Below are 13,086 nucleotides of genomic sequence, written 5' to 3' on the forward strand. Positions count from 1 at the left end.
GAAATACGTTACCGTATGTGCATTAAAATATAGCTTCAATTTCATACACAAGGATAACAACTTTCACTTAAGGCAAGTGAATCTCGTTCCACTGCATGCTGACACACAATCAACTGAGTTCACATTTCAAGTCATTTGATCAATTCCATACCAAAACAAACAAAAAGAAAAACGTTATGGGAGTGCTTTTGTTGATTTGTCTTTTGTGGAGAGAGGGAACAGTGGTCAGGATCCGAACACGACAGCTCCAACCCATCGATATCAAATCAATAATCAACATGTGCAAGCAGTGAGCTCAGAACAGACTTAGGAAAAGAAAATGACATTCAAAGACAAATTCACCAACAGATGTAACCCTTTCAAATCTTAAAAAACGGTAGAAGCTTGGGGTGGACGCACTTTTCAGGAGTCTATTTAACAGTCTTCCTCCTCTTCCTTATGGTCTTGAGACGCACAGTTGTTTTCACCAAAGTGTGGCCGTGTTGGTTCGAGCCACACGGAGGTCCAAGATATCCCCAAGCCTTCCTGAAAGGCACTGCATAATCAGCCCTGACTCTCTTTGCTCCCACGCCACTGTAATCCAATCAGAACTGCTGGAAATTCACATGCATGCTTTTCAGAAGGGGGGTGGTGGAGGAGGAGGACGACGAACAGAGAGCAGGCAGCTTCATTTAGCTAGAGGGAACAGCTGTTGTCTGTCCGCCCGGGAGTGCAAAACTAGTTCTGCATTGAATCAACAGTAATAAAACAGCATTAAAATGACATCAAGTAATCAACTCTACAAGAGAGGCTCGTTCAGCCTTCCTGATACACATTCCTCTGTCCTTTCAGCAAACCCTCCACTGCTCTGCTCGTCTTGCCTTTAGCTACTTCTCTCTTCTCTCCTTACTTTTCTCTGAGCTCCTGTGGAGGAGGAGAGGCGGGAATCGGGGTTGCACCAAGGGATTGTGGGACAGGACACAGCAGAGAGGCCGCATCGAGTTCGCTCGGGTGTTGGGGTTGGAGGCGGGGGGCAGGGTGTCAGCTTATCCAGACTGGACTGCACAGGTTGAGAAAACTCCTGGATCGAGTTTGATAAGACCCAGAGAGGTTCCCATCCATCCCTGATGATTGATGAGGAAGTCAGAGGGTGGCGCTCCCCGCCCATGAAGGGGCGAGGGTGGGGCGGGCACCACAGCTTATCAGGCCTGGAGGATGAGGGAGGCTGGAGGGAGAGTTGAAGGGTGAGGGACTCTGAGGGAGGTATCCATCCAGGAGACCCGCAGCACTCCTGCTGAACCTTAGCTAACGTATGGTGTCTCTCCAGGGTCAAAATGGCAATGACAAAACAATTGAGTCTCCATGACAACATCGCAGGAGTTGGGCGACTGCTGGGTCCACAATCTGCACGCTTGAGCTGTCTGAACGGTTCACATTCAAACATCCAAGCAGCGGTAAGGCTGAGATAAGCACCGGCGCACTGGAGAAGTCAAACCACCAGTGCCAGCTGAGTTGTTCACATCCCCGAATCTCGACCTAACTTTTCTCGACCTCATTGCGTTGGTGAGGGAGGGGCAGATGGGGGGGTGGGATCTCAGGGTGAGAGGTGTGCAAAAAAGGGGTGGAAGTGTTGGGGGTGTGGAGTGTCACAAGGCCACGGCGGTACAGGGGTGTTTGAGCTTGCAGGGCAGCACTCCTCTGTTGAGCTGGTAAAACTCCACCAGGTGGATCAGATCGGTGAACTTGGTGGTGCCGTCATCGAGGCTGAAGAACACCTGACCGTCCTCCTCACACTTCAGACCAGAGACAGAGGGAGGAGAGAGGACAGTTAACCATCACATGACAACAAGATGTGTACTTTCTTTTTAGGGCTGCACCCTGACTAAGAATTTTCCTAGTCCTAGTCTTGCGTGGACACTTCCTGTGTCTTTCCTTTCAAATTAAAGTCACACATGGTCCAGTCATATAGGTTTGGATTTATTCTGACAAGGTGCAGCTCCTGATAGAGCATCACGTTTGTTTGCTTGTTTTGTTTTCTGTGACTAAGCGACCAATGAAATCTTGCCGACTAATGACCTTTCTGGTCGACTCACGTTTGGTTGACTGTTAGGGGGGCAGCCTTAAACTACAGCCATTGAAAGTCTGTAGTTCTCGGCTCCCTGGTAGGCAGTTCCTCTAAGGTAGGCCCCAGAACTATTTGGTCCGAAGACGCCTGAAGTATGTTGAAGTAGTAGAAGTATGATATAATTCAGGCGAACTGGCCCATTGAAACATTTCGTTATTCCTTTACTGTAACAAAATAAATTCAAACAAATGGCTGCCCAGAAGGAAGAAACCTTCTTGTCAAACCTTAAAAAGACATGGTATGCTTTGGAAAATGGTGGGTTGTGGTAGCCAAATGAGTCTTGTAAGTTTATACCATCAGATGAATCTGTATCTCAGAGCATTTAGAAAAGTAATGTGACTGACCGGTAGGATCTGGAAGTGCTTGATCTTCTGGTGGTGGCACAAGGTAAGCACGAATGCCTTGGGGTTACTCTGACTGTCCCGCAACAGGAATAACCTGACACACAGAACATTAGAGAGAAATGGTTAATCTTCTGCATGAAATATATACATATATATATATCACTAATATATCTTGGGGTGGGTTTTATACTATTACAGTTCAAATATATGCTTCTGCATGAGTTGAGGGAGCTGTGGCTCTTTGAGAACCTTATCTTAATCCACTAGGCTAAAATGTACGACTGTCAAACCAAAAAGCTGATTTTAGACACCAACATTTAGAGATCTAAGCTTTTCTCGGCAGCAGTGACGTCTCTATTTTTCACATTTTCTTCACGCACTTCTCGTTTGACAAGATAATCTTCACTTCACTGGCCTCATTTTCTGGAGCTTTCTACTGCATTTCACACGAGATCACATCACATCACAAAATGTTCACACCAGCCTCCCAACCTTTTCACACTCATACAGTTGTTCTTACCCGTCTACTTGGCCTTGTTGGATGATCATTTTGTGGGCTTCCTCTCTCATGATGCGACCGTGAAACCACACCTGTGTCCTGTGGATCACTGAGAGACAAACATCTGCGACTCAGTGTTTGAGATTTTGCTTATATTTATATATTCATTATCACTTCACCAGGGCGGGGCAAGCAAAACTGAACACTTGGGGCCTATTTCAATTATGCATTTTTGTTAGTGGTCTAAAGTGAGCGTACCTGTGCTCAGAGAGGATGGGTGCAGCGGGCTGGGACTGCCCAGGACATTCATACGCTGGCTCCGTTTCTATGTGGAAGAAAGGGCACATATTCATTATCATGAGGTAACAACACATTGTTTTTGACTCGTCATACCTCCATGGCACACTGAAATATGCTGAAACAGTCAGTACAGTGAACAAACATTACAATGCTCTGCAGTAACTGTGATCTCAGCAGCAGTTAAGTGGAGCTGCTGCAGGTGATGCAGGGGAAAGATTACTGAATTCAAAATGGAAAAGGCTTCTGCACAATGATACTGTTCAAAGATGTGTGTGAAAGACAAACTGTGATCTCAGATGACTTGTGACAAAACATACAGTACGACAGGGGAGATCAGAGTCTAACAGAAAACTAAACTAAGGGAAAGTTAATGATACAATGACATGACTGGAGCTCAAATCTGTCCATGTTTGGCTTCAGATTTCTTTTCCTCCCCACGTATCATCCCCCGTCTTACCCTCCAGGTCTGTCCCTCCTCCAGGGCAGCACTCTGAGCCTCAACGGGGTTGTCGATGACGCGTCCGGTCCGCCCGGAAAAGTCCATGGCGACCAGGGAATTCTCAGATACACTCCGCTGTAAGGAGACGTGGCAGGGTGGGGGAGGGGGTACACAAGGAGCAAGGGGTGGTGATGGGTGAGGTGGGGGGAAGACAAGGGTCAGAGGTCAAACAAGCCAGACGCACTCACTGGGGCATGACAAATCCTGTCTGCACACAGACCCACTTCAGTCAGTCCACACATGAGGAAAAGCACAAGGCTCTGCTGGCTCTCAGATTTTCTTTTGTTACGAAAACTTGTCCTTCATCTGAATATCAAGTCAATTAAACAACTGCGCTTCTGTCTGAGCAGAATTTACAGGATCTATAATATTATGTTCAAAAAGTTACAAACTTTTTCTACATTCTGTCACTAACATTACACTTTATGAGACCTTTGTGATATGATTTATTTATGGACTGCAGACAAAGGATAACATGTTCATGGAGAACACTTCATTCCAGCAACAGACTGTATAATCAATGTGGACATGACAGCGCCCCAAAAATGAAGTGCTCCATCACCCGCTGAGACCTGTACTACGAAGCCAGTTTAACTTACCCAGGATATCTTTTGTTTATCTGGCTTCACTAACCCTAACACTGGCTGTTTGGATGACCGCTATCACGAAGCTGGTTATCAACTCGCTCAGTCAACTCTGAGTTTTCCTCTCCAGCCATCTTAGGTCCCAGTCACACAGAACGTGTTTTAGCAGCTGGAGGCGCCTTTTTGTAATTGTTTATTATGAGAATGAAGATCTTTGCTCGTGGTTTTTGCGCTGTGACGCGCCTTGCGTTTCTGTGCTCAAGGTGCCTGGCGTTTTCGCCCCATGTTATCTAATTTTTGTCATCTTTTTCCCATTGACCAGTCGGGTGATTTGAGAGGCGGCCCTTCTGTGGTGGTCACGACAACAAGTTTACAGTTGGTAAACAATGCAGGAGAAACTGGTGGTAGCAGTTGCTGGATACCCAGAGCTATACGGCCTGATGATAGACAGCAGGTTGTCAAACTGCCCCTGAGTCATCCTAAAATCTGCCTGTAAATGTCCATGATGGAGGAGAAGCTCCTGGACCAACTGGTGGTACTCCCCATGATCCAGCCTCTTTTTTAGGGTCTCATGTACCCACACAGATCTCTGTTTATCTGCTGACAGCCTCTCACCCTCAACCAGAGCTACAGACAGTACCCTCTGCCTCAACATGGCAGCAGCTACACACTGATTACTGCAGGATACATACAATAGATAAATAAACGGTAGATTAGATTTTTCCTGAGGATGGTTCCTGTCATTTAGGTAGCTGTTATCATGCTGATGGTTGAGTGTTCATTTTTCAGATTAGTTTGGTTTTAATTAGTTATTTGATGCTATAAAAGTGACTTTGACGTCACAAGCGACAGCTGTGTGTGCCAATCAGTGTGCTCAAGATCAGTGGCTCTGCTCATGATTGGTAGGACGGGTGTGTGAGCAGGAACTTGACTTCAGCGCAAGATACTCTGGCTTCCTTTTTGTGCAGTGAGAGGAAGTGGAAAAGCATCGTCCACTCCCTTTACAGTCATTGGTCTGAACATGAAACACCTCCTGCTGTGAGTTAATTAATCTCAGCGTAACACAACATACCAGTGTGCAGGTTTCTTTTTGTTGTGTGTGCAGGATTTAACACCATACGTGTGTGTGTGTGTATTATGTAAACTCCTGTAAATAACTAAGATTTAACATTTAACATTTAACAAATCCTTCTTACGCTAAATGGAAAAGTGATCCAGCACACAGTGTTTCATGTTAAAGAGACCGTGGCACAGGGAGAGTGACTCCAATTCACCATCAGCTCATTAATGGATCAATGTGGACTGGTGTTGGCTGGGTTGTAAAGAGGGGTTGTAAGAGGGGTGACGTCACGGAACAGATACTCACCACAGGAGCAGAGAAAGGTGAGAGGTTAGACTTCCTCTGCTGGGGACCGTTGTAGCTCTGATACAGTACTATCCCATACTGTGAGGAGACAAGAGGAGAGACGGCGTCAACGCGAGTTTCCAAGAGCTCACAAATCAAGTAACACAATTTACCTATTGAATAACTATTAGGTTTGATACCAAGTAGCCTGAACTGTATGGTAATATCACTGACAGCCTTGGATTTAAAGGGACAGTTCAGATCTTTTAAAGTGGGGTCATATGGGTTACTGATCTACAGACACAGTACGTTTACATGACATTAGAGAAATCAATTCATTGTGTTAGTTCATCTAAAACTGGACTTTCAAAATACATGTAAACCAGTCAACCAGACCCTAACTGGCCGAGGCGTTCTGAGCATGCTCCACAGTTTCCACCCCAGAAACAGAAGAAGAAGCCGGTAACAACATGGAGAAATCTACATCCACAGCCATGACTTTTTGGACGGACCAAATGTACAGAGCTGTAAAGTTGTCCACCATGGTACCAGTTAGCTGCTAGCTAACCGTTGCTACCCCTCCACATCAGCACGTTGCTTAGCTTCCATGTCAGACTCCAGCCTGCTTCTCCAACTGACGTCTACTGTATGTAATACACTGACTATGGATAAGTACCCCATACAACCCCACTTGAAAAGATGCGAACTATCCCTCTAAATCCAATACCAACGTATGAAGGTAAAGGAAGTACTTTGAGCAGTCTGAAGGCAGTCATCCAGCAGGTCCTGCTCTGTTCGTCCTCAGCACACAGCATCTTCAGCTCCTTGCAGTCACTCCTCACTTTGCTGGGCTGTGAACCAAACAGAAGACACAGTGGGGCATTAGATCATCATGAACATGAAAGGCCTCTTCTGTGGTTTCTGGCATTCCAGTTTTCAACACATAGAGACCATCAGACCTGTGACATGGCAGGGTAAGACCACAGCACAATGTTAACACTGCTGTTTTACAACTCAGTGCAAAGACTGAGAGTGACTTGTGTTGATCAGTGGAACATTGTATGCAATCAAATGCATATCATATACAATACTTTTATAATTTAGTTTAAATTGTCAACTGATGGAGCAGCTGATTGATGGAAGGCAGTCAGCTGATAGATCACATGATTCCTTTCTATGCAACCAATTGGTGAATCTCGTTCAGGGCGTCCTATTTAAACTGCTCTGGCCTTCCTACTGTTGCTGCTTCCTCTGCAAGCCGCTATGCAATCAACACATTCTCACGCATATCAACATTTGGTCATGGACCTTCTACATCCAGATACTATGTGAAAGGTAACCTGGGTGTGCTGGTTGTTGACATTCTTGGGTGTCTTCTTTCAAGATACACTTATGTTTCCACAAGAAATGTACCATTTACATTCAGTCTCTTTCAAAATAAAAGCACTATGTCAGTACAACAAAGCAAATTGACGTTTTTAACGCATGTGGTTGGGTCTAGGAAAAAAGAACATGGTTTGGCTTTAGAATCTTATGGGACACGAACACCGCCCTCTTGGGTGAAAGTCGGTTTTGTTGGACCCATCCACCACCTCTCCCACCCATTCTGCTTGGACTTTTGTTGCCTAAACTTTTGTTCTTGTTCTGCCCCGTTTCCCCCGATGCCTCTGAGTGCCGTTAAACTATAAAAGCAGCTGCCCATATATCATGCCTGAAAGGACTGCTTTTTTCAACAGTGTCTGACGCAGGCAGTCTCTACCCGAGCGCTGGATTTCGACAACTGCGGTGTGAGACCGCGTTGTTGCAACCCGCCTCCACCCCAGCTCCTCCTTTTCATGTTGTGTCTGACTTATCAATGTCATTTCTGTTTGTCAATGATGCTGCTCTGTTCTGTTCCTGGGGGGTCTTTGCTGCTGCTCTCTCTGCCTTAGGCTTTTCATGTAGGCGCATGGAAGGGCAGAGAGGTTTGCTCTTTCTGCCACAGGCTGTCCTCATTTGTATGTTGAAGGGCAGAGAGGTTTGCTCTTTCTGCCACAGACTGTCCTCATTTGTATGTTGAAGGGCAGAGAGGCATGCTCTCTCCGCCTTAAGGCTTTCGACCTGGGCGCATGGAGGAGGCTTTCTGTGCAGGCCCAAGAAAAGGCTGAGAGGCCCCAAAATAGAGCCATACCACCAAATATAATACTGCAAATGGAAATAAGTTTTCTTTGACTAAAGTGTTCCTGACTGAAGTGGTTTTTTTTCTGTCAGACAAGGACATTATTTCTAAGACTATAAGCTTGTCATGTATTTCCCTTGTACCAGGTGACACCTCTGACAGACAATAACCGACTGAGTTTATTGCGTCCTCATTGCGAAAACCAGTATATCAAAGTCCAGCTGGTGAGGACCAGTATCACAGCACAGACTCTCTCCTTTCCCCTTCGTCAGTAACAAGGACGTTAGACACACTGCTCCTTAGATACAACCCCTACCGATAAATTAATTCATGTCACCATAGCAACAATCCAGCCACCCCCAGCCGCCAAGTAAAATCCCTTACACAACCCTGCACCGTCACCCCCGCTGACAGCATCTGACACACTGGTTGTTTTGTGTGTGTGTGTGTGTGTGTGTGTGTGTGAGTGAGGTGAGGGGGTTAGGCGGGCCAGATTCCCTGTACCATCCTGGCTTATCCCAGTGGGCTTATCCCAGATCAGCAGGTGACCCACCACAGATTACTCCTGGAGTGGGACACACAGTGCTGAGTGTGTGTTTGAACCCCCGCTGGGCATTTTAACCCTTGTGTCCTCTGACACACACACACACACACACACACACACACACACACACACACACACACACAAGACACAATATATGCAAAGAGGAAGCAGGTGCATCTGTTAAGATCACGTAACAGCCAGTGACAGGACGGCTCGATGACACAGTTTCTCTTCTTTCATGGTAAAAAGTCAAATAATGAACCAATCAAACCAACCCAGCAGGTTTATTCAGTTTTTTTATGAATACCAGTCTCCAGCAATGGATCAACTGAGCTGCTCAGGTTGCAGTGATTTCTCATGTGTTACCTTGATGCAGAACTGGTAGTCTGTGGGAGCGTTGTGGAGTTTTCTTCCTGTGATGATGGTGAAGATGTTGCTGTCCTCCAGGTCTGACAGCAGCTGCAGGTGTCGAGGCTCCTGTGAAGTTGTGGGGAAGCAAAGGGAAAGAGATGTCAGGTCAGCAACAAGCTTTATTTATATGATTAAACTTCTTATTGCTTTAAATGGTACATTACAAACTTACAACTTTTAAAATCAAAGCAAAGAATAATAATAGGAAGGAAAAGCAAAAGGATGAGCACATTCTTCTTGGCAGTGTGTCACTCAGGCTGTCATGCCACATCTATACCACGTCATATTGCGTCTTATGCGTCTTATCCTCTTACCATAAACAATTATATAATGCACACAGAGCAGATACAGGACCCAGAGATATCGACTGACACGTAAGGCCCAGGTCAGACCAGAGATTTTCGACGAGACAAAACCGTTTTATAACGTTGCAGAGAAAAGTTGACTCAAGCTGGCTAATGATGTCAGCTGCAACTCGGCTGGTCAAATCGCTGGCGGCTAGTTTCAGAACGTAAAGCACGTCACCTGTTTGAAAAGCCAGTCGGCTTGTGGTGATATCCGCTGGTAGAGTCAAAATGGCCGTAGATGGCATGCTGGCTTGCTGCAGCAGGTGCTCCATCACTATCATTCAGATTTTAAGAAGCTACAAATTATATTCAGCCACAAACTAAGTGAAAAGTTGCAAATCATAATGGAAGTACAGAGAGTTGTTGACTAGAGATGATACGCCGTCTCATGGTGGTCACTTCCTGTCGACGTTACGGATCAGAAGCACAGGGAGTTGTTGACTAGAGATGATACGCCGTCTCATGGCGGTCACTTCCTGTCGACGTTACGGATCAGAAGCACAGGGAGTTGTTGACTAGAGATGATACGCCGTCTCATGGTGGTCACTTCCTGTCAACGTTACAGATCAGAAGCACAGAGAGTTGTTGACTAGAGATGATACGCCGTCTCATGGCGGTCACTTCCTGTCGACGTTACAGATCAGAAGCACAGAGAGTTGTTGACTAGAGATGATACGCCGTCTCATGGCGGTCACTTCCTGTCGACGTTACAGATCAGAAGCACAGAGAGTTGTTGACTAGAGATGATACGCCGTCTCATGGTGGTCACTTCCTGTCAACGTTACTTTTTGTTTCATCTCCAACAGCCATCATCCTCCCTGAGCCCCAGCCTTGACATTTTCGAAGGAGTCCAATAGTTGCTATTTATTTTTCTTAGTAAAATTAATTGTTTCTCCATGTCTCGGGCTGTGGAGTACCATGACTGTGCTGCTTTTGTTCAAGCTTTCCTGTTGATAGATATTCCAATATCCTTTTCCCATGTACACATAACATCCTCAAAGTCTGCGGACTGATGTTTTCTAAGCTCGTTATAAAACCTGTATGTTCCCTACGACAAGCTTTTTCATCACTTTGTTATTTTGCTTAGGCAAAATTAAGTTATGACAATCTAAAAAAGAAGTTGAGGTTATCCGAGGTGACAGAAAAACTGTGATGTTGCAACTGCAAATAAAATGAAGCAGAGAAAACTTGAAAATTAGCAACTCAAGTAGTTTGTCAGTCATGAAATGTGCCGGTCGAAACCATCCCCACCAATTTGACCTCCCTCATACCAGTTTCAGTGGCTGTGGCTAGTTAGGGTTGTCCACTAATCGGAAGATCAGCACTTTGATCTTCGAAAATTAGTCCCTGATTCAGACCGAAGGAGACAACTCTAGGTCTGAAAGCATCAGTACAGCTGTAACTCATCACCTTGGATGTTCCTTTAGTGGAGTAGTAGAGCCCAGAGCGTCGCAGGAACATGTAGAGTTTCTTCCAGGACCTGCGTCCGGGCTCCTTCACGTACAGATAACCCTGGATCTCAGGACAGCTGCTGGAGTTCAGAAAGTTCTGCAGAAAAAACACACAGACAGCATCTGTTGGGAACACTGCTGCACGGGAACTCAATGTACCAAAACACAAATGTTTGTGTTTCATCCTGGAAACTGCATGTTCACGAGTGATTAAAAAACGATCGTGGTTGGAGATCGTGAGGCAGGTTTTTGTCTACATTCCTAAAAATCTGGCAGCAACAACAGTGGGTGAATGTAATTAGCAGATTTCAGGGACAGTGTGTGTGCATGCATATTTTTGGACTGCCAGATGTCCTCACAAAGATCAAATCCTCCAGAGTAGGAGCATCTTCCTGCTCTCACTCTTTTTTTCAGAGTCAGGATTTAGGTTGAGGATTATAATTAGATATAGGATTAATTTGGTGTTTAAGTGAAGTCTTAGGTCGTGAATCAAGTGTGCTATTCAAGATGTCCCCTCACTGAGTTATTGCCTCACCTGTAAGAGCTGTGACTGAGGGATTGAGCCATCAGACTCCTGACACCACGCCACCATCTGCTCTGGAAAAAAGTTCTGGATGGAAAAACACAGACAGAGAATGAGTGTGTGAGAAGCACTAGAAACCACATAGTGCATATGCAAGCTCAGAATGGGGTAGTGTTTCTCTATGCAGAATACGTCTCATTGTGAGTGTGTGTGTGTGTGTGTGTCTGATGAGCACAAGGACTCAGAGACAGAGTGGTGGGGGCTAGAGAGGTAGATGAGGAGATGAGGAGAGGAGGAGAGAAGGAGAGAAAGAGAGGGCACTCCAGCCTGGGAGTAGATGCAGTATGATCTCACCCGCTGATGTAATCCCCTTTAGCCAGCAGCGCTACTCTTAGCGTGATTGACAGGCCGCGGCCAGCACTCTGGTGTTTTACTGTGCTCATTACCACAGAGCTGAGGTCACCTGCTGGCTCTGACACACACCTAAATCACCACGGCAATAATGTCACCGTATCCCCGGCCAGCACGCAACAGCAGAGCCCCATGCTGAGTCCACATCAGCAGAAGATGCCACGCAAACCGGCTAAGGCTGACTCGCTGGCTGCCAGAGGCGGCTCTGTGTCCTTAAACTTAAATGAACAGCTTTGCCTATTAGATTTCAACTCACGCTGTTACCCAAACAGACTTCAGGTGAGTGCAAAAGCAGATGGAGCTTCAGCAGGACGACGAAGACAGCGACACACCAACCCACCAAACGTGTATCCTCAGAGACGACAAAGAAAGCACTGTGTATTATGTTAGACTGATATTGTATCAGTGATAAATGATAGAATTTGGACAGTTGCAGTCCATTCTGAACAGACCTGCGACCCACTTTTGGACCGTGACCCATCAGTTGGGAACCACTGTTTTAAACAATAAACAAGACGAGGAGTATTCCAAAACTTTTCCAAAACAGTCTGTTAATTCCAAATAGGGCTGGACGGTATGACCAAAATCTCATATCACGATATAGGTCATTTCATATCCTGATAACGATACATATCACGATATATAGCACATTTTAATCCAATGAATAAGAAGTTGCCCCCCCCCCCCCGATTTGGTCTGAATATTGTCGCCGTCTTGTTGCGTCTCTGCTCTCTCAGTGTGTGCAGCGCAGCAGAGACAGACAGCGGAGTTATATAAACTTGTTATGTTACTGTAAGTGCCGTAAAAGCTTCGCGAATTAAAAAGCCAAGAAGAGTAATTTATCAGTGAGATCCGTGCAAAAGATGGACAGACTCCAAATGATGAAAAATATTGCTGTAAAAAGTGTAATTTGCGTCACAACGATATAAACGTGTGAAACGATAAACATTCTTTATTCATCTCGTCACGTGATACATATCGTCATATCGCACAGCCCTAATTCCAAACCATATTCAGGCCTGAAAAACTAATGTCATAAAACTTCCAGAAATTTCATGACCCTGGGAACCCTGATCAATAAAGACTTTGAGGGAATATTTTACGGATGCACAATACATATCAGGCCGATAATGGGACATTTTAATTATCATGCATTATTCCGATAATTAAAATTATAGCCAATAATACGAAGCCAGACAGCTTTCATTGACTTAACACGGGCAGCATCTACACACCCGACACAGTGGGTGGAGGTACATGTGCCTTAAAACTTGGTTTGCGAGCTGCCAATAAACACTGAAGAAGAAGAAGAACAACTGCAGCACGCTGTCGAGAGGGTGAAACATGTCACGGTGTGGACGTCTTTCACAGTTTCAGAGGAAGACAGCAGGACTGCACTGAGAGTCTGATCTCCGACTGCCCAACACAGGTTAGACGCAGCGCTGAAGGACAGTCTCCAGAGTGTTAGCACGAGCTAATTAGCAGCAGCGGCTAAGATCCAACACAAAGCTTTTAAAGGCTCAACTCTGCTGTTAAACTTATTAATAACCGCTAACCGTGTGATGC

General features: G+C 45.5%; 1 protein-coding gene across 3 annotated transcripts in view; it reads right to left on the bottom strand.

Moving 5' to 3' along the window:
• Positions 1 to 399: 399 nt before the first annotated feature.
• LOC117263599 (growth factor receptor-bound protein 10-like) overlaps positions 400 to 13,086 on the bottom strand; it is a 54,662-nt gene continuing 41,975 nt past the window's right edge. For all 3 annotated transcript variants that reach the window (XM_033637144.2, XM_033637145.2, XM_078175493.1), the window contains 10 exons: positions 11,122 to 11,196; positions 10,546 to 10,683; positions 8,744 to 8,854; positions 6,428 to 6,526; positions 5,697 to 5,774; positions 3,705 to 3,821; positions 3,206 to 3,272; positions 2,969 to 3,056; positions 2,449 to 2,542; positions 400 to 1,772 (listed from right to left, as the gene is read on the bottom strand). In XM_033637144.2, coding sequence (XP_033493035.2) covers positions 1,626 to 1,772; positions 2,449 to 2,542; positions 2,969 to 3,056; positions 3,206 to 3,272; positions 3,705 to 3,821; positions 5,697 to 5,774; positions 6,428 to 6,526; positions 8,744 to 8,854; positions 10,546 to 10,683; positions 11,122 to 11,196 — 1,014 coding nt within the window. In that variant the 3' untranslated portion in view covers positions 400 to 1,625. The remainder of the gene's footprint in view (positions 1,773 to 2,448; positions 2,543 to 2,968; positions 3,057 to 3,205; positions 3,273 to 3,704; positions 3,822 to 5,696; positions 5,775 to 6,427; positions 6,527 to 8,743; positions 8,855 to 10,545; positions 10,684 to 11,121; positions 11,197 to 13,086) is intronic.

Source organism: Epinephelus lanceolatus, chromosome 16 (assembly GCF_041903045.1).
Source record: "Epinephelus lanceolatus isolate andai-2023 chromosome 16, ASM4190304v1, whole genome shotgun sequence".
Lineage (NCBI taxonomy): Eukaryota > Metazoa > Chordata > Actinopteri > Perciformes > Serranidae > Epinephelus > Epinephelus lanceolatus.